Source organism: Microcebus murinus, chromosome 1 (genome assembly GCF_040939455.1).
Source record: "Microcebus murinus isolate Inina chromosome 1, M.murinus_Inina_mat1.0, whole genome shotgun sequence".
NCBI classification, from domain to species: Eukaryota; Metazoa; Chordata; class Mammalia; order Primates; family Cheirogaleidae; genus Microcebus; species Microcebus murinus.
Window position 1 is genome coordinate 27,059,659 of NC_134104.1, and position 20,166 is coordinate 27,079,824.

Here is a 20,166-nt window from a genome sequence, read left to right on the forward strand (position 1 = left end):
GTTTATTTGAGAACAGTGGAAGACAGTGAAGAGACATTAGTATAATGATAAATTTTGTTTGTACTCTCTGTCATACAATAATTCTTTTCCTAGACTTTTTAAAATTATTGTTAGAATAACTTTTACTTAATAATATTCTGCTTTCTGTGTTTTTAAGACAGTATAGCACAGCATCCAGGAACGTGTTGTGTATTTGAAAGAGAAATTGTTTTGCAGTTTAGCTCTTTCTGTAGCTCTTTTGATTCTCTTGCTCTTTGATTTTTAACTTAAGGTCTCCAACTTTTTCATCTTAATTTAATTTTGATTTAAAATTAAAATTTTTTTAGATAAGCTAAAGAGGAAGCATAAAATGAATAGCAGATTTATTGAATCTGATTCATATATATATAAGCCTTTTGAGGAGAATTCAGAACCAAGAAGCCTGTCTTTATTTCACTGTATCAATTGTATGGGTGATTTGTTTCTGTAACCAGGACTGTTAGTTCATCACTCTCTTGCATTTGTATATGTCATCAAAGATCATGCATCGTTACTCTTATCTTGTATTTTATTCATTATATAGCCATTATAAAAGAAGCTAAAGTTCTGGTTTAAATATAAGCTCATATTTAGCTTTTAAATAAACATCTGTTTGACATTCTATGACCCTACTGAAGAATGTAGTGAAGATAAATAACTTTTTGGGGATTGGGTGGGCAGAGTGTATGGCTATTTCAAAAACCATTTCCTTCTCCTAGAATTCACTAAAAAGACTATAAAACATATTGGTCAGGGCTATTTCCACAACTTTATGACAGCATATCATCTTTCTGGTTAAAATGCTTGTCATTTTTATCAACTACAACTTGACATATTACATGGAATCATAGAAATAAAATTTTAAAGTTGAAGAGGTCCTCAGATACATATGTCCTTGTTGAAACGCTTGAGTTAGTCAAGCAATAGTGTCTCCTAGTGAGTTCTTGTTAGTAGGGTATGTGAGTGACACTATTTTACTCCTACAGAAGCAGCTGACAAGCAAGTTAAAGCTGATAGACCTGGAAGTTAGGAGCAAATTTGGCCTTGAGCGAAAATATGTAAGCCCCTCAGGTTGCAACGGAAAGCAATCCAGACACCTGTTCTACTAGCTACAGTGTCAGTCAGTGGTTTCCATGCTACCTATCTCTGAAGAGTATTTATACCTAAACCTAAAATGAGAACCTCTGGGAGAGAGCAAAAAACTCTTCAGGTCAAATTTCAAGTATTGAGGCCCTCAGTCAAACAACATGTTTTTAGATAAGTTCATTTTTTGGCACCTATTGTACAACCACATATCTACCTTTTGATAAAGATGGTACTTCAAAGAAAGTTATTATCTTGGGATTCAAATTCCATCAGAAGACATATACTAATTTTGATTTATATTTTGCAAGAAATTAGAAGTATATTTTCATAAATGAAATTTCAGGTTGATTCTTTTACTATTCTCTTATTATTCCCTGATGTGCAATATCAACACTTGCATGTTTATTTTATTCTTTTTCTAATGTTTCTTTCCAACAACTTTATAACTTTTAATTTATAGTAGAGCACTTACTGTAGTCTTTTTAATGAAGCTTCAGGACTCTTATCTAACATGTTACTTTTCCTTTCTTCTATGAGATTAAGTATCAGATTTGATATATTCTAATTTTTCATTGGCCCTTGGTTTGGAAAGCTAATTTCATCTTTTTGGATAAAATGTTTAGTATTACATCCTATTGATAAATTGTTCTTGGGTTTTGTTTTCTGTTCCACTTGTAAAACTTCATTTCAAAGTTCTACCTTAGAGCATACCTCTAACCCTTGCTAGGGAGAGGCAAAGATATAAAATGTAACCAAAATGTTAAAAAAAATAAAATAAAATTTATTGGATGTCAGGCAGGTGGGAGGGGGGAGAATGGGATGGATATTTACTTACAGAGTGAGTGCTTTGCACACTGTCTGGGGGATGGACATGCTTGAAGGTCTGACTCAAGGGGGGAGGAGAGATAAGGGCAATGTATGTAACCTTAACGTTTGTACCCCCATAGTATGCTGAAATAAAAAAAAAGTTCCACATTAGAGAACACTGAGAGTTTTCTGAATACGTGGATCTATATTGTTTAAATAAAAGCTTCAATAATTAGGACTTTGGAATCTTCTTAGTATGTACTTAGATATTTTTCTTCTAATACTTAGTAAAACATATTAATGTCTTTCTTAATCTTTTGTATAAAAAGTACCCTTGAAATAATCCACAGTGGAATGTAGATATTATTTTCCCATAGGAATTATTCTGAATGATATTATTAAGTAGCCCTCCAATTATTTCTGCATTCAGAGTAAGGAATCTAAATGCTCCTTAAAGCTGAATTGCAGAAATTCCATCAAATTTAGTACTTAACTAGAGACTATTCGATAATGCATAAGAAATTGGGGGAGATTGCATGGAAACAATTGGAAGTCATGAGATATTCCTTAAACATAATTTAAATAGCATATCAAATGACTTCATAGATATTTAATCATTTAAGTATGCTCTAATGGAGAATCCAACTGCAAGTAAGAAACTGAATTTTTTCTTTAAAAACAGCTGGAGAAAGAATTTTGTCATTATTTATCTATTCTCAACCAAAAGTAGTCCAACACGTAAGAATTCTATTAGGTGGATCTTGCATTTATCTAAGTAACTTCTTATTACTTGGATTTTACCATTTTAAAGTGTGTAAAAGTTCAGCAGAGTTTCTTTTGGTGTAATAAATCATTTTCAAAAAGAGAATGTAAAGCACTTTGCAATGGAAATGGTTTTACTTTGGAGAATCCATAAAACACCCATTTGTGAACTGTTAATATGCAAATTATTTACAACTTTTATTGTTAAAGCTCTTAAAAAAGTTACACTTCAACCTAATTTCATACCTTCCAGGTACTTAAAAGAAAATGCAGCTCTTTTTAAAATATAATTTGTAATTCAATCATTTTACTAGATATTTCATTCAAATAACCTGTAAAACTTGGATATTTCCCAAAGTCTGTCTATACATATGGTCAAGTTCCATGGATTTTGATTTCATTATTTTTTTAATAATTATGTCTCACCATAACAATAACTTTTTTGTATGTTTACTGGATTATTATTAATACAAAGTATATTAAAAAGGATACAGATGAACACCAGATGAAGAGATGAATAGGGCAAGGTTTGGAGGAAGGGGCTCCGAGCTTCCAAGCACACCATGAGTTCGGCTATCATTTTTTATCTTTTTAATCAATAAATCTAATAATTTGATACAATCAAATAATTATTTTCTAAAGTTTGACTTTCAGTTAAGCATTTCACCCAAAATGCTACAAGGTAGTCTTTAAAATTAATTTTTTCAGTTTCTTGGGGACCAAGGTAGTTGTTGATAGAACTTAGGGAGTCTAATAACTTGAACAACATGTTTTGGCATCTTGAAAAAGAAAACATGGAATTCATTCCAGCTTCTCTTCCAAAGAGTGTAATGGTTCCAATCTTTAGATCTGTTTTGACAAAAACCTTATCTAACAGGTTTGCAGAAATTAAATGAATCATTGCTTCTTCAGTTTTATATATACCGGTGATAGAAAATTGTTTGGTACCTTCTTGGATAAATATCAGTGAACTATTTTTCCAATTCTGACTAACAAGTCTTTTGACATTTCTCATTGTACTGCGCGTATATAGTAATGTTCTATCTTCTATGTCTGTACGGAATGGACCTGACATTACAAGTTCTGCATAGGGCACATGAGTAAGGATTTTAAAACAACCGTGTTAAACCTTTGATACCCCTGAAAGAGCACTATAGGTGGATAAGCTCTGACTGTATTTTAATGTTTATGAATATGATTAAGACTGCCACGCTTTGTAAGGCCCACAAAATAATCCTAAATTTGTTAATGCTTCCATTTTTTTTTAAAGGCAGAAATTCTAAAAATTACTTGTGGAATGTCTGGTATTTGAGGGATGATGTCAGAAGTGAATCTGTTCTGTTGGTCTCAACTCCACTTCAGACTCATCAGATGAGTCCTGTCATATGCATTTCTTTTCCTTTTTCTGCACATATATCTACTTTTGTTTCTTCCTAAGTGCCCAGTAATGTAAGGAAGCTAGTTCTAGTTGCCTTACAGAGCTTTAAGACTATAACGGAGACCTAGCATTCACATTACTTTGCATAAAGGTACTTATGAAAATTCAAAAACTTGGCAGGCTTCAGAAGGCAGTTATATAACGGTAAGTATTTTCTCTGATTGATCATTTTAATATGGATTAACATGAGATTTCCTGTAGATATTTTCAATTGAATAAGAATGGCAATAAAATAAATGACTAAAGAAAAGACTAAAATACATATGTATATTATTTATGTGTATAGTATATATGCATAAACTTACAAATGCTATGTTCCTTTGCTTATAGATATCATAATATGATCCTAGTTCTATACCTCCTTAACTATTTTTATTTTTATTTTTCTTAGAACACTGATATTTGCATTTCATGGAGAACAAAAGATGAAGAAGGAAAAGCAGTATATTCACTAAGGATCATATCTGCTTACTGCTACAGCCTTGTGTTTTAAGGGATTCTTCTGCTCCTTCTTACTTAGAAGTTGATCAGCTCTGTGGTCAGACAGCATTGGAGTTTGCCTGCCTTTATCTTGTCATTGCCAGAAGAAATCCTGGTCGGAATGTAACAGTACATCTCTATCTGATTGCTATGGAAGGTGATAAACTGACACTCACTTATTAAAGTTACACCTCATTCACTCATAGAAAACCATTCTTTAAAGTGAATAAAAACCAAGCCCTTGCGAACACTTCTATTGAACATGACTCATGGAGAAGAGCTTGGCTCTGATGTGCACCAGGATTCTATTGTTTTAACTTACCTAGAAGGATTACTAATGCATCAGGCAGCAGGGGGATCAGGCACTGCCGTTGACAAAAAGTCTGCTGGGCATAATGAAGAAGATCAGAACATTTCTGGCAGTGCATTTCCCACCTGTCAAAGTAATGGTCCAGTTCTCAATACACACACATACCAGGGATCTGGCATGCTGCATCTCAAAAAAGCAAGACTGTTGCAGTCTTCTGAGGACTGGAATGCAGCAAAGCGGAAGAGGCTGTCTGATTCTATCGTAAATTTAAACGTAAAGAAGGAAGCTTTGCTAGCTGGCATGGTTGACAATGTGCCTAAAGGCAAACAGGATAGCACATTACTGGCCTCTTTGCTTCAGTCATTCAGCTCTAGGCTGCAGACTGTTGCTCTGTCACAACAAATTAGGCAGAGCCTCAAGGAGCAAGGATATGCCCTCAGTCATGATTCTTTAAAAGTGGAAAAGGATTTAAGGTGCTATGGTGTTGCATCAAGTCACTTAAAAACTCTGTTGAAGAAAAGTAAGGCTAAAGATCAAAAGCCTGATACCAGTCTTCCTGAGGTAACTAAAAATCTCATCAGAGATAGGTTTGTAGAGTCACCTCACCATGTTGGACAAAGTGGAACAAAGGTCATGAGTGAACCCTTGTCATGTGCTGCAAGATTACAGGCTGTTGCAAGCATGGTGGAAAAAAGAGCTAGTCCTGCCACCTCCCCTAAACCTAGTGTTGCTTGTAGCCAATTAGCATTACTCCTTTCAAGTGAAGCCCATTTGCAGCAGTATTCGCGGGAACATGCTTTAAAAACACAAAATGCAAATCAAGCAGCAAGTGAAAGACTTGCTGCTATGGCCAGATTGCAAGAAAATGGCCAGAAGGATGTTGGCAGTTTCCAGCTCTCAAAAGGAATGTCAGGCCATCTTAATGGTCAGGCGAGAACATCATCAAGCAGACTAATGGCCAGCAAAAGCAATGCTACAACATTTCAAAACCCAGTGGGTATTGTTCCTTCCTCTCCCAAAAATGCAGGCTATAAGAACTCACTGGACAAAAACAATATAAAACAAGCTGCTAATAATAGTTTGCTTTTACATCTTCTTAAAAGCCAGACTATACCTAAGCCAATGAATGGACACAGTCATAGTGAGAGAGGAAGCATTTTTGAGGATAGTAGTACACCTACAACTGTTGATGAATATTCCGATAACAATCCTAGCTTTACAGATGACAGCAGTGGTGATGAAAGTTCCTATTCCAACTGTGTTCCCATAGACTTGTCTTGCAAACACCGAATTGAAAAACCAGAATCTGACCAACCTGTTTCTCTAGATAACTTAACTCAGTCCTTGCTAAATACTTGGGATCCGAAAGTCCCAGATGTAGATAGCAAAGAAGATCAAGATACCTCAAATAATTCTAAGCTGAATTCACACCAGAAAGTAACACTTCTTCAATTGCTACTAGGCCATAAGAATGAAGGAAATGTTGAAAAAAATGCCAGCCCTCAGGGAGTACACTGCGATGTGACAAAGTTCAATACACAAAATTACACAAGGACTTCTGTAATAGAAAGCCCCAGTGCAAATCGGACTACTCCAGTGAGCACTCCACCATTACTTACATCAGCCAAAGCAGAGTCTCCCATCAATCTCTCTCAGCACTCTCTGGTCATCAAATGGAATTCCCCACCATATGCCTGCAGTACTCAGTCTGAAAAGCCAACGAATACTGCCTCTAACCATTCAATGGACCTTACTAAAAGCAAAGAATCGCAAGGAGAGAAACCAGCCCCAAATGAAGGTGCACAAAACTCTGCAACTTTTAGTGCCAGTAAGCTGTTACAAAATTTAGCGCAATGTGGAATGCAGTCTTCCATGTCGGTGGAAGAGCAGAGAGCCAGCAAACAGATGTTAAGTGTAAACACAGATAAACCTGTAGGTATGATTGATAGATTAAATAGCCCTCTGTTGTCAAATAAAACAAATGCAGTTGAAGAAAACAAAGCGTTCAGTAGTCAACCAATAGGTCCCGAACCAGGACTTTCTGGTTCTGAAATAGAAAATCTCCTTGAAAGACGTACAGTCCTCCAGTTGCTCCTGGGGAACCCCAACAAAGGTAAGAGTGAAAAGAAGGAGAAAATTCCTCTAAGAGATGAAAGTACTCAGGAACATACAGATAGAGCTTTAAGTGAACAAATATTGATGGTGAAAATAAAATCTGAGCCTTGCGATGACTTACATATTCATAATACAAATATGCACTTGAGCCATGATGCTAAGAGTGCCCCATTCTTAGGTATGGCTCCTACTGTGCAGAGAAGCACAGCTGCCTTACCAGTGTCTGAGGACTTTAAATCGGAGCCAGTTTCACCTCAGGATTTTTCTTTTTCAAAGAATGGCCTGTTAAGTCGATTGCTGAGACAAAATCAAGAGAGTTACCTGGCAGATGATTCAGACAGAAGTCACAGAAATAATGAACTGACACTTCTAGAATCAAAGAATCTTTGCATGGTCCCTAAGAAAAGGAAGCTTTATACTGAGCCATTAGAAAACCCATTTAAAAAGATGAAGAATAACATTGTTGACGCTGCAAACAATTCCAGTGCTCCAGAAGTACTGTATGGGCCCTTGCTCAACCAGGAAGAGCTGAAATTTAGCAGAAATGATCTTGAATTTAAATACCCTGCTGGTCATGGTTCAGCCAGTGAAAACGAACATAGGAGTTGGGCCAGAGAGAGCAAAAGCTTCAATGTGCTGAAACAGCTGCTTCTCTCAGAAAATTGTGTGCGAGATTTGTCCCCGCACAGAAGTAACTCTGTCATCGACAGTAAAAAGAAAGGACACAAAAATAATGTGACCAATAGCAAACCTGAATTCAGCTTTTCTTCTTTAAATGGACTGATGTACAGTTCCACTCAGCCCAACAATGTCATGGATAACAGGACATTTTCATACCCAGGAGTATTAAAAACTCCCATGAGTCCTCCTTTCCCTGAGCACTTGGGCTGTGCGGGGTCTAGACCAGAACCCGGGCATTTGAATGGGTGTTCCGTGCCCAGTGAGAAAGGACCCATTAAGTGGGTTATCACAGATGTGGATAAGAATGAGTATGAAAAAGACTCTCCAAGACTGACCAAAACTAACCCAATACTGTATTATATGCTCCAGAAAGGAGGCAATTCTGTTACCAGTCGAGAAACACAGGACAGGGACATTTGGAGGGATCCGTCATCTGCCGAAAGTGTCTCACAGGTTACAATCAAGGAAGAGTTAGTTCCTGCTGCAGAAACTAAAGCTTCTTTCTTTAATTTAAGAAGCCCTTACAATAGCCATATGGGAAATAATGCTTCTCGCCCACACAGCGCAAATGGAGAAGTTTATGGACTTCTGGGAAACGTGCTAACAATAAAAAAAGAATCAGAATAAAATGTACCTGCCATCCAGCTTTGGATCTTTTTAAAACTAATTAGTATGAACTTGAGATCTGTATAAATAAGAGCATGATTTGAGAAAAGCATGGTATAATTGAAACTTTTTTCATTTTGAAAAGTATTGGTTACTGGTGATGTTTAAATATGCATACTGATTTTTGCTTAACATTAGATGTCATGAGGAAACTACTGAACTAGCAATTGGTTGTTCAACACTTCTGTATGCATCAGATAACAACTGTGAGTAGCCTATGAATGAAATTCTTTTATAATCATAAATAATAGGCATAAATTAAAATGTAAAACTCCATCCATAGTGGATTAATGCATTTTGCTGCCTTTATTAGGGTACTTTATTTTGCTTTTCATAAGTCAGCCTACATACCATTTTTTAAAATCCAAACTGTTAAATAACTCTTTAAAGGATAATTATTGAATAAAAAACCCTAGTGCTGATTTACATCTCATCCAATTTAAAAATAAATTAGAAAAATATATGCTTACATTTTTCACTTTTGCTAAAAAACATATTTATTTTTAACTCTTGGAAGGGATTTTATGGTTTCCAATGTGTCTGCCCCACCCAGTCCTTTTCAATATATATTTCTTTAAACCTTGTACTACTTAATAAAAATTGATTACAATTGAGGGAAGTTTGATAGATCCTTAAAAAAAAAAAAGGCAGATTTCCATTTTTGTATTTTAACTACTTTATTAAATTAATACTTCTCCTTTTACAGAATTAGGAAAGTTAATATTTATCTTCAGGTGGTTTCCTGAATAGTTAAATATTTAAGAAATTGTTTTTAACAACAGAAACAAAATGGCTTTTCTTTGGACAGTTTTCACCATCTCTTGTAAAAGTTAATTCTCACCATTCCTCTGGTAGCTGCGAGTCACGACCAGGATTCCTTAAAGCTGGACTCAGACCACTTGCATTAGAATCATCTGGAGCATTTGTTTTAAAATGCAGATTCACAGGCATCTCAGATCTACAGAACAAGAATCTCTGCTAAGTGAACCTGAGAATCTTCCATCTGCATCCTAACATGCTCCATAGGTGTTTCTTCTGCACACTGAAGTTTGAGAACCATTGCTTATGACTTTTCTCAGAACATGGGACTGTAAAAAAAACTATTTGATGCCTATATTTTCCCCAGTACAGTCACACATCAACTCAAAATTTGCAATATTGTAGTTCGTATTATTACCGTTATGTCTTTGAAAATCGGGTTCAGAATAACTTTTTATGACAAAAAAAAATTGGGTGGAGGGGACAACTTTCATAACTGGCTCAACATCTCAGGAAAATCTGTGATAATTTATGTGTTCTAATGAGTAACATCTACTTAATTAGCCTTAGGGATGGAATAACAGGGCCACTTACCAAACTCAGGTGATTCCAGGATGGTTTAGAAACTTCTCCTGAATACATCCTTAACTTCTATTAAAACCATTGTCCTAAGAATAATGTTGACAAAGATTAAAACAGTTCAAACCCAAGAAAGGCACTAAACTCAGATTGACTAAACAAAAAAGTACAGAGGGCAAATATAGATGACAGAATTACACACAATCACTTCATCGGATGTATTATTTTAAACTAGTGATTAAAAGTAAACATTGATACTGTCTTAGAAGAACTTAATATATTATGAGCCACATGGGATTTTGATCTTGAAACAAACCTGTTTTTAAGTTCAATTTTTACAAGCCACAGTTCATTCACCAGATAATATTTTTGTTTTTAATTTTGAACCAGATTAGTAACTGACCTATCAAAAATTATTATAATCACTTAATTAGGAAATTCATTTAAAGTTATTCTACTTGAAGTTGTTTCTAAGATTTTTATATTAAAAGTGGGTGTTATTTCCTAATATCTGAAACCCTAAATGGCTTTTTTCCTCAAAATGATTTGTAAATAATTACTAGAGATATTATACAATAATAGGAGTGAATATTATGCTAGATCATGGAGAGGTGAAGGCATATGCTTCTTCAGACACAAAATTCCACTGGCCAGTGAATATGTTCTATTCCATGTCCATAATGTGACAATCTTATTGTCGACACTGTATAAGTAAGCTTTTAAGTCATTTTTCTTGGTCATTGTGAAAGGTCTGGAGCCTTAGAGGTATGTCAGAAAAAAGTGTGGGTATTCTCCACTGGTTAGGAGGAAATGGGCTTTTTACAAGGGAGTGAAATTTAGGTCAGGGAAAAGAACATCATGGGCCAGCATTACTATTTTTTGTTTTGTTTTTTGGTTGGTTATTTTTGTTATCAGTTAAGGAAATGAGAATATGTAATACTTATATAAATGTGACCACAAAGAATGCAGTTCTGATTTACTAGAGAATGCCCCCAATTTGAGTTTAGGATGATTTTAAAGAATAGCAGTAAGAAAGGGCATACATCCACAAATTCACTTTGTTTATGCATATGTAGATACAAGGATGCACATATACACATTTTCAAGGACTATTTTAGATACCTAGACAATTTCTTCCTAATAAAGTCATTTGTGAAAGGGTACTACAGTTCTCATTGGCATCAGTAAGGTAGCATTCGTTACCTGTTTATTCTCTGCTGCATCTTACAGAAGAGTAAACTGGTGAGAGAATATATTTTATATATATATATATATATAAAATGTATATATATATATTGACTTGTTACATGAAGATGTTAAAATCGGTTTTTAAAGGTGATGTAAATAGTGATTTCCTTAATGAAAAATACATATTTTGTATTGTTCTAATGCAACAGAAAAAAGCCTTTTAATCTCTTTGGTTCCTGTATATTCCATGTATAAGTGTAAATATAATCAGACAGGTTTAAAAATTGTGCATGTATGTATACAGTTGCAAGTCTGGACAAATGTATAGAATAACCTTTTATTTAAGTTGTGATTACCTGCTGCATGAAAAGTGCATGGGGGACCCTGTGCATCTGTGCATTTGGCAAAACGTCTTAACAAATCAGATCAGATGTTCATCCCAACATGACAGTTTTCCATTTCTGGACATGACTTCTGTGGTTTAAGCTTTGTGGAAGAATGTGCTTTGAATTCAAGGGTTTTAATTTTTTTTTTAAATCAAGTCAACCACTTTTCAATATAAAGAATTTACACAGCTACTTTCATGAATTTTTTAATCCCATTGGAAACATACCAGAAGTATTCTGGTATTAGCAAATACTGGAATACAAGCACATTACCATTCATAATAAGAATTCTGGGGTTTACACAACCAATTTTGATGCAATCTGCTCAGTAATATAATTTGTCATTTTTATTAGAAATTTAATTTCTTCATGTAATGTCATGAAACTGTACATACTGCAGTGTGAATTTTTTTGTTTTGTTTTTTAATCTTTTAGTGTTTACTTCCTGCAGTGAATTTGAATAAATGAGAAAAAATGCATTGTCTCTGGTTTGAAATGACTGTTATTTTATGAACTTTCTCTGCTTTTCAGGTTTTTCCATAAAAATAAAACACATTGCTATGAAAATAGCAATAGATCTTCAGGGATGTTTTGGCCTTCTCAGAAAAAAAAAAAGGGTTGCCTGCAAGTCAGTGCATGTAGAAATAGTAATTAAAGCATGGCAAATGACAATCAGTCTATATCCTCTCTTCTGTTTCAGTTTGTAACTGGGTAGCCACTGTAGATTTTTAAACTGGAAAATAATTTATTTGTACAGTATTCAGAAATAAAGTTGACTATACATAACACATATTTTAAGAAAAGATTTTATTAGAGGGCTATTATGCACTTTTCATTGGGTGTTAAGTTTATTTTAAATAAAAGAATAAAAGTCTTTAATAATTTTCCAAAAATGAATGTGTGTGCACACATACACATATTTAAATAGATACTATATGTGTATAGGTAATGAGTAGTTGGAAATGATAAGCAACATTCATATGTAATAAGTAATGTAGAGACTAGTTTATTTAGGGGAAAAAAATCTGGCCTGTGCACCTGTTACTGAGCAGCCACTAGGCTTGGTGTCCAGTGCACATAGTTGCCAATACTATGGCACCAGTTTTTGAGAAAATTTCTTTATTGAGAATTGACTGGCAAGGAGACAGGACAAAATGCTCAAATCTGTCTCCCCAAGCTGGGACTGGGTCGAGTTTTATAAGCATGGGGTAATGAGGTGTAATTTGATTGGTTCTTGCAATGATGTGATGCTGGGAGACTTAATTCCTGCCATGGGGGTCACACCTGAGCTTGATGTGATTGAATCCTAGAACTTGCCATGTGGTCAGTGTCTGCTTCTGAATTCATTTTCACACTCCTCTGTCTGAACACTCCTCTGTCTGAACTTAAGTTCCACCTGTGGTTGTACACTTGATTCACCTGGGCATGGTAAGGTTACCTGACCTTCAACCTGAAGGTCAAGGTTGGCAACTGAAACACAGTTCACAACTTTGTTACATAAAAGTTGAGCTAGATTGGTCTGGTGTGGCTACATACTCTTGTGAACCTATGGCCTAGGAATATTTATTTTTACAAATTATATTAATGATAATTTAGGAGGAAGACATTTTCCCAAAGAGTTCTATTTCCTGGGACTAAAATGGGTCTATTATAATTCATGTAGCTTCTTTTAACAAATTTATAAACATCTAAAAATTGTTCAAGTAATAGAAATACATTCTACTGTTTTAGATTCTTAAGATGTTGAAAACTTACATCTTGCTATATGTATAGATGCTGACATCAGAATGAGAGATGCACTACCATATTTTGTTATATTTATTTATATGGTAAAAAAGAAAAAGCATGACAAGTGCATCAAGTAATAAATTACATAAGAGATTTTTATAATGAGAACCACGAGTTAGCAATTCTTGATTATAAAACAGTACCAATGACTTTACCATTGAGGGTCTTTAAAATCAAATTAGATTAAAATCCCTCATACTATGTAAGTTTCTATTTCAAGCTTATTAGTGTGGAAAATTGTCAACAGAGAAATACTTTTGAAATTTCTTTTTCTAACATGGATATAACTAAACTGCAACCTGTTTGGCTCCAGATTTTTTTTTTTTTTTTTTTTTGAGACAGAGTCTCACTCTGTTGCCCGGGCTACAGTGCCGTGGCATCAGCCTAGCTCACAGCAACCACAAACTCCTGGGCTCAAGAGATCCTCCTGCCTCAGCCTCCTGGGTAGTTCGGACTACAGGCACGCATCACTATGCCCGGCAAATTTTTTCTATATATTTTTAGTTGGCCAATTAATGTCTTTCAGGCTGGTTTTGAACTCCTGACCTTGAGCGATCCTCCTGCCTCGGCCTCTCAGAGTGCTAGAATTACAGGGGTAAGCCACTGCGCCCACCCTAGAAAATATGTTTTAAATGTTCATTATTAAGCATGCCAGTAATTTTTTGTTTATTCCATAAAACTTGAAGTATCTAATACTACCTCACCTCAGAATTGGTAGAAAAATCTATTGGCATCATTTAGCCTTCATTTAATACTCCAATTCTCTAAATGGTTGGTACAATAATTATTTACAACATTTTTAAGATGCCATTTTCATAAATAAGTTAAAGATTTCTGCTCTTACACAAAATTAATGTACTCTTGAGTTGGTAGTAGAATAGTTGAAATCCCATAAATTCTAGTTCTGGAGAAGAGCTGCTGCACTTTTGATGCCCTCTTATGAGTGTCTAAAAGAAGTATATAAACCTTTTCAACAATAAACCAAATTTTGAATTAATGTACTCTCGCACTCAGAAGAGAATTTCTGAGCCATTCTAAATAGTCTTTATACAGCCTTTGTACTGACACAAAGACTTAGACAAGCGCCTGCTTTTCCTCCCTTGCTTTTTACCAAACGTCACTGGTAAGTGCTCTGACCTTTGAGAAATGTCTCCAATCCTTTTGGACTATGCGTTTTCCCCATTTTTGCTAATAAACATCCCCCTCTGAGATCACATCTGGAAAATGCCCTAATTTTTCATAGCTGTCATAGCCTGTGTGTTTGGAAAGCTGCATATACAGTGTCACACAGTAGAGCTATGGTAAAGGTTCCTACAGTACATTGTCTGAAATTCTGTGATAATTCGAAGGTAGAACCATGGGATAATTTTCTTATAATTAGAAAACTACAATTTTCTCTAAAGGCTGAAGGGTTGCCTCTGGCAGCCACTGTGACTAATCTTTCCATAAGCAAGCTGCAAGTCCTTAAAAGACTTTTAGCATCCTGTGGAATGTACCAGCTAGCCTTGCTACATCTTGTAGCGTGCACTGCCTTTTTGCCTCTCTCGCCTGAGCTTGTGAATTGTCTTGTGTTCTCGGTTTATTCAAAGTGGCACCTTTGAATTTATAGACTTATTAGGTGAATCTTGAGGGAATAATGGGAAAGATCATCTTTCTTTCCCTCTCATAACTTTATAGTCACTTTCAAAAACAAAATTGTAATGTTAATCTCAGCCACCGTCCCAACCTTCTAAATCATCCTTTTGCCTTTCAATTACCTTTCTTTTGGGGATACAGATTACCCATTAAAAAAGCATTTAGAGTGTTGATACCTAATGTAGATACAAACAGGCTCAGTCCAGTCAGTGGGAGAGACTAAAGCACAGGGTTAATGCCAGTGGGGTAAATGATGTAGCGCATACTGATCTCTTGCTTTAGATCTCTAGCTAAGGCCTTTGTCTTCATTTTCCGTAATTGCTTTCTTATTACTAATAAATATTTTCCTTCACAAGACCATACCATTGGGTTTGCTGCCTTCATTACATGTCACCTCAGCATAGAAGGTGCTGAATTAAAGTTACAATGGCCTTTTCATATGTCCATAAAAACCTAGGCATTTATCCATAAAACCACTGTTCTTTTCTTGCTTCTCTAAGGGCAGTTGGCAACACTGTGGGAAAGAAACTGTTTCCACTCCTCCCCACCTTAAACAACATACACAGAGATTTTTATGTCCTAAGCAGAGTCTAAAATGGGGACTCACACGTGGCTAAATTCTCGGGCTAGTCCTCCCAGAGGGCACAGCAATTTAGGGCTCAGTGGGCTCAAGCATTATTATCTGCTCTTCTACACACTTTCACCTCCATAATCAAATGTACTACTATCTCACTTTACTTAGCTCTATACTAATAACGATGATTGTAATCATCTTTCCAAAGTGAGCAGCTTGCATATCATTTCAATCCTTTGAAATTGCTTGCAACCTAAAGAATTTTATGCCCTTCCTATGTAGTCAGATCCACCTGCCAAAGAATAGACAGCCCTCCGAAAGGGATAGTTCTTGCCGAAGTCCACCCTGGAAATGCCTGTTTGGGGGAGACTGAGATGCTCAACGGTGGAAGTTCTGACCTATTTTTCAGGATCTTATGCTGGAAGGTATATAACAAGAATATAACAGTCCATAGAAAATAAAGATTAACTGCTCAGAAGACAAGCAGACCTGAGTCAGAGACAGAGCATGTCCTGCCAATACTTTCATTTCTGGCCTGGGCAAGCCATTGACACATGATCTGTTTGGTCTTCACAACCTAGTGTTTCCCACTAATTTTGTTTTGTCTCACAAGAGGTTCTTTTACCCATAACTGTTCATGTTCTGCCCTTTCAGTTCTCTTGTCTTCCTTCATACCTTTGGCAATACCAGTCATCCCTATGTTCAAAAACCCCATATTTTATTCCAAGTTCGATCTAATTATCTTCTGTTTCCTACTACTTATGGATATCCACCTTGTCAACTATTAATATCTGAATTTCAACTCGTCCCAGTCTTGAATTCAGTATACATTCATTATCCCCGATTTGTTCTTCTGTCCCTTGGTTGGAAATTCATTTGTTTCTAAAAGTGTTGGTCCTCAGTGAACTCTTCTTATAGTATTAATAGCTACTATTATTCATTGAAAATTTCCTTAATCGCAACTCATCTCCTTTGCCTTAACTCAGAGCCTTGTCATATCTCACCTCAAGTATTTCTCTAGCACCTACTTGGCCTATCTTCCTCCCATATGTCCTTTTTTTTTTTTTTTTTTTTTTTTTTTTGAGACAGAGTCTCGCTTTGTTGCCCAGGCTAGAGTGCCGTGACATCAGCCTAGCTCACAGCAACCTCAAACTCCTGGGCTCAAGCAATCCTGCTGCCTCAGCCTCTCAAGTACCTGGGACTACAGGCATGCGCCACCATGCCCGGCTAATTTTTTCTATATATATGTTAGTTGGCCAATTAATTTCTTTCTATTTACAGTGGAGATGGGGTCTCACTCTTGCTCAGGCTGGTTTCGAACTCCTGACCTCAAGCCTCCCAGAGTGCTAGGATTATAGGCATAAGCCACCGCACTCAGCCCTCCCATGTTTCCTTTTCCCAATAAAAATACCTCTATTGCCAGAGCAATCATTCAAAAATATAAATCTGTTAATTCTGCCTAAAACCATCTGGTGACTTTTTATTGCTTGTGGAACTACACACTCACATGTCTTTAGGGGCCTGGTGGAGTAGTAAAGTGTGTAAGGCTTCAGTAGGAAATGGTGGGTCTATGTTAAATGGAGGAGCTAAAGATACTGAAATTCAAATTTTTTTAAAAAAGAAAAAACTCACTGTGTTGGCCAAACAAAACTGATATGACTCCCAGCGTCCAGTAAATGAGTCCAGGGGATTAATTCTATGTCCTCCAGGCTCCCTGGACTTCTGGCCCTGACTGCATCTTCACCTTTTCAACTCCTTCTCCCAGCATATAATGCCTTTCTGTCCATCACCAATCATTCCATGTTCAAACCTTCCCAGGTAAGAGCTCGCTGTTTCCTGAGTACACCTGCCTTCTTGGCATCAGCGACTTCAGTTACTTCAGTCATGTAACATTCTCTGCCTAAAATACCTCATTCCCTTGTCCCCCTTCCCCATTCTCAGTATAGCAAATTCCTATTCATATTTAAAACCTAACAAATATTGCCTCCTTAAATAAGCTCTCCCTCCATAATTTTCTCTTTAGGACAAGAGTGTATTTCTCAATCCTCTGCAATGCCATAATACTTTGTGTAAACCTCCCTTGTTGCACTGATTGGAAGGGCTGAAGACATACTTTGTATTAGTTCTGAAAGGAAAGAAGTGTATCTTCTTCTTAATCTCTTTACATTCTGTACCTAGTACATGAAGTGATACATAGCGGTTGATAAATGTATGCACAGTCAGAGAATGAATGAAAGGTGATCGCTTCTCAAACAGAAATTGAAAGCCTCCCCCTCCCTGGTCTGGGAAAGAAACAAAGTAATTTATAGGGTAGAGAGGGACACATCCATTGCTTGAGGCAAGGCCCAGCTTCCCTAAGCCACCTCTGGCCTAGAGCTCCTGATCTATCTGGGCCAGCCCAGGCATTCTCCCTTCTGCCTTCTCAGCTCTGCAAGCAGAAATTTGATCTTTACTGGGAAAGTCCTGATAATAGAAGCAGGTTCTTGAGAGGAGAATGGGACCTTTGGTGGCTTTGCCAATAAAGATCTAATTACCTGCCGTACTATACCTTCAAACAATAGCAAGAACATCTTAGAAGCTTTGCTTTCAGCGTGGAAGCTATCAGCCCTTCCAAATACCAAAACTGATATGCTTCCCAGCATCCAGCAAATGAGTCCAGGGGATTATACTGAGATAGGCCTGAGATCAGAATTCATGGATTTTCCCAGACAATTAGCTCATGAATATGTGTCATATTCTATAGGGCTACATTCTTTTGAACTCTCCAGAATCAAACACAGGCAGAATATACTCTCCCGTTGAGTGTGGTATGACTAACTCCTTGATGGTAAGATCCTCACCAACATAGGAGCTGGAATTAGCATTAGGGTATTTCAGATCCCCAAGACAATCTGGGTCCCTGTGGTGTGGAAATGCAAGAAACCAGTGCCATTTATGAACTTGTTGACCAGCATGTTCTTTCATTAGAGGGTTTTGAAAGCATCAACTCATCTATTAAAACCAAATCACCAGGTTTTCAGTGATTCAGTAAGGGCTTAATAAAGGTATGTTAAATTAATGTGAAAGCAGAAACTCATTTCTTGTATATCTGTGGAGTTGGGCTAATCGATATGATTTCCCTTTATTCTGATGCCATAAAATTAATGTAATAAACATTTCATTTTTTAACTATTGTATTTTATTTACCAAAAAAATCCCAAACAAACAAAAACAACCCCTCATTTCCTATCCCCACTCCCCAAGATAGAAAATAAGGGCTTGATTGAAATCACCCTTGTTATATTCTAGATTTTTTTTCAAATGATACTGAAAAATGTAAATATAGAGCATATTTAGGGTGAAGAATTAGGTTTACAGTGAGGATAGGACAGTCTCCTTTCCGTAGCCACATAATACTGATTAACATGACTCATTATGATTTCTACCCAATATAAGGTCGTGACTCAAAGCTGTCTTTCTCAATAAAAGGGATCTTTTCCAGTAGGTATTTATATACATAGAAGGACCATGGATATAGGTAGATGTATTTGCAGAAGGACAGGTTAGTTTGAAGTACAGCGTCCCTAGGTTTGCTAAGGAAGAGGGGACCCTCCTAAAATGTTCTCTTCCTGTACTCTCCTTTCTAGCTTGAGCAAACCAAGAAGGCCTCTAATCTTAACTGTGTAGAGGATAATCATACTCTTATATTCTCGTAGAAGATAAATAGTTTCCTGAGAGTCTGCACATTTAAAATCAAAATTTTTTTTCCAGTATCTATTTGGGTAAGGTTATAGACTTATAAAATTGGGATATGAAACCATTGACTACATAATGGTAAGAGGCCTTATCAACTACATTTTATTAAAATAAAACCCTAAACCCAACAGCACCCTAATAAATACACCATGAAAGCAATGTGCTTATTTACCCAAATGGCCTTAAGGATTATCAAAAAGAGTAGTAATATGTCTTTTTCTTCTTAAAGCCTGCCTCATCCCCTGAGCAAAATTTCTGAGCCACCTCTTCAGAGCTGGGGACAGAGATAGTGCCCTGCTTCTCTCAGAGTGACAATCCTGCTTTGCAGGCAGGGGACTGGGTGGGGGCAATAACCTCTGATCTTTTTCAGCTTTCTTTTTCCAGTAGGGAACATCTACCCTATCAGTGAGCTACAGTTAAGGCAGTCAAACCCAAGTATTCTTGGCCTGCCACACCTAAAGTGGAGGCTGTGTAGAAGAGAGCCCCTGACTTTCAATGGAACTCACCTGGACTTCATGGAGCTTCACGTAGGATGAGAAATGCTGTTGGCCTGCCAACCCATGGAGATAGTGTAGCCCTTAACTGGGAGCTGGGCAGAGAGAGCCTCATCTTCTTGGTCACACCCAACTTGAGTGGAGCTTCATCGTGCTCAACTGTGGAGGGGGAAAAGAAACAGGTTCAATTACCATAGACTCTCACTGTTCTGACCAAGATTTAACAGAGTTTCTTGATTAATGTTTTTTCATTGGTGTATGCACCTAGGAAAATTTTCAGTTTTCTTTTTTTTAATGATTTTTACCAGTTATGTTGTTGCACTGGACAGTGGGATTGCAGAGGTCCTCATACTGCCTGTCCCAAAGTGGACCTCTCCTACTTATCTCATTTCTGATCACCAAATAAGTGCATACTTGAAGCCACATTCCTCCAGGGTCACCTGCTTAAGCAAGGTTGTGATGCAGCATTATTTCTGTCCATAGGATGGTATATTTCTGGCCTTGGGGACTAAATCACATGCCAATTTTAAAGACTATTCTTCTTCCCTTCCATTAACCATAATTTACCTAAATCTTCTATTCTTTTCTCTTCAGAATTTTTCATTTATTTTTTATATGCTCTCCTGAATAATATTCAAATTCATAACTCTTTGTGCCCATCAAAT

General features: G+C 36.4%; 1 protein-coding gene across 3 annotated transcripts in view; it reads left to right on the plus strand.

The window, feature by feature from the left end:
• NRIP1 (nuclear receptor interacting protein 1) overlaps positions 1–8,634 on the plus strand; it is an 88,028-nt gene extending 79,394 nt beyond the window's left edge. For all 3 annotated transcript variants that reach the window (XM_012786016.3, XM_012786015.2, XM_012786017.3), the window contains exon 4: positions 4,503–8,634. In XM_012786016.3, the coding sequence (XP_012641470.1) occupies positions 4,854–8,324 (3,471 nt within the window). In that variant the 5' untranslated portion in view covers positions 4,503–4,853 and the 3' untranslated portion in view covers positions 8,325–8,634. The remainder of the gene's footprint in view (positions 1–4,502) is intronic.
• Positions 8,635–20,166: the final 11,532 nt, after the last annotated feature.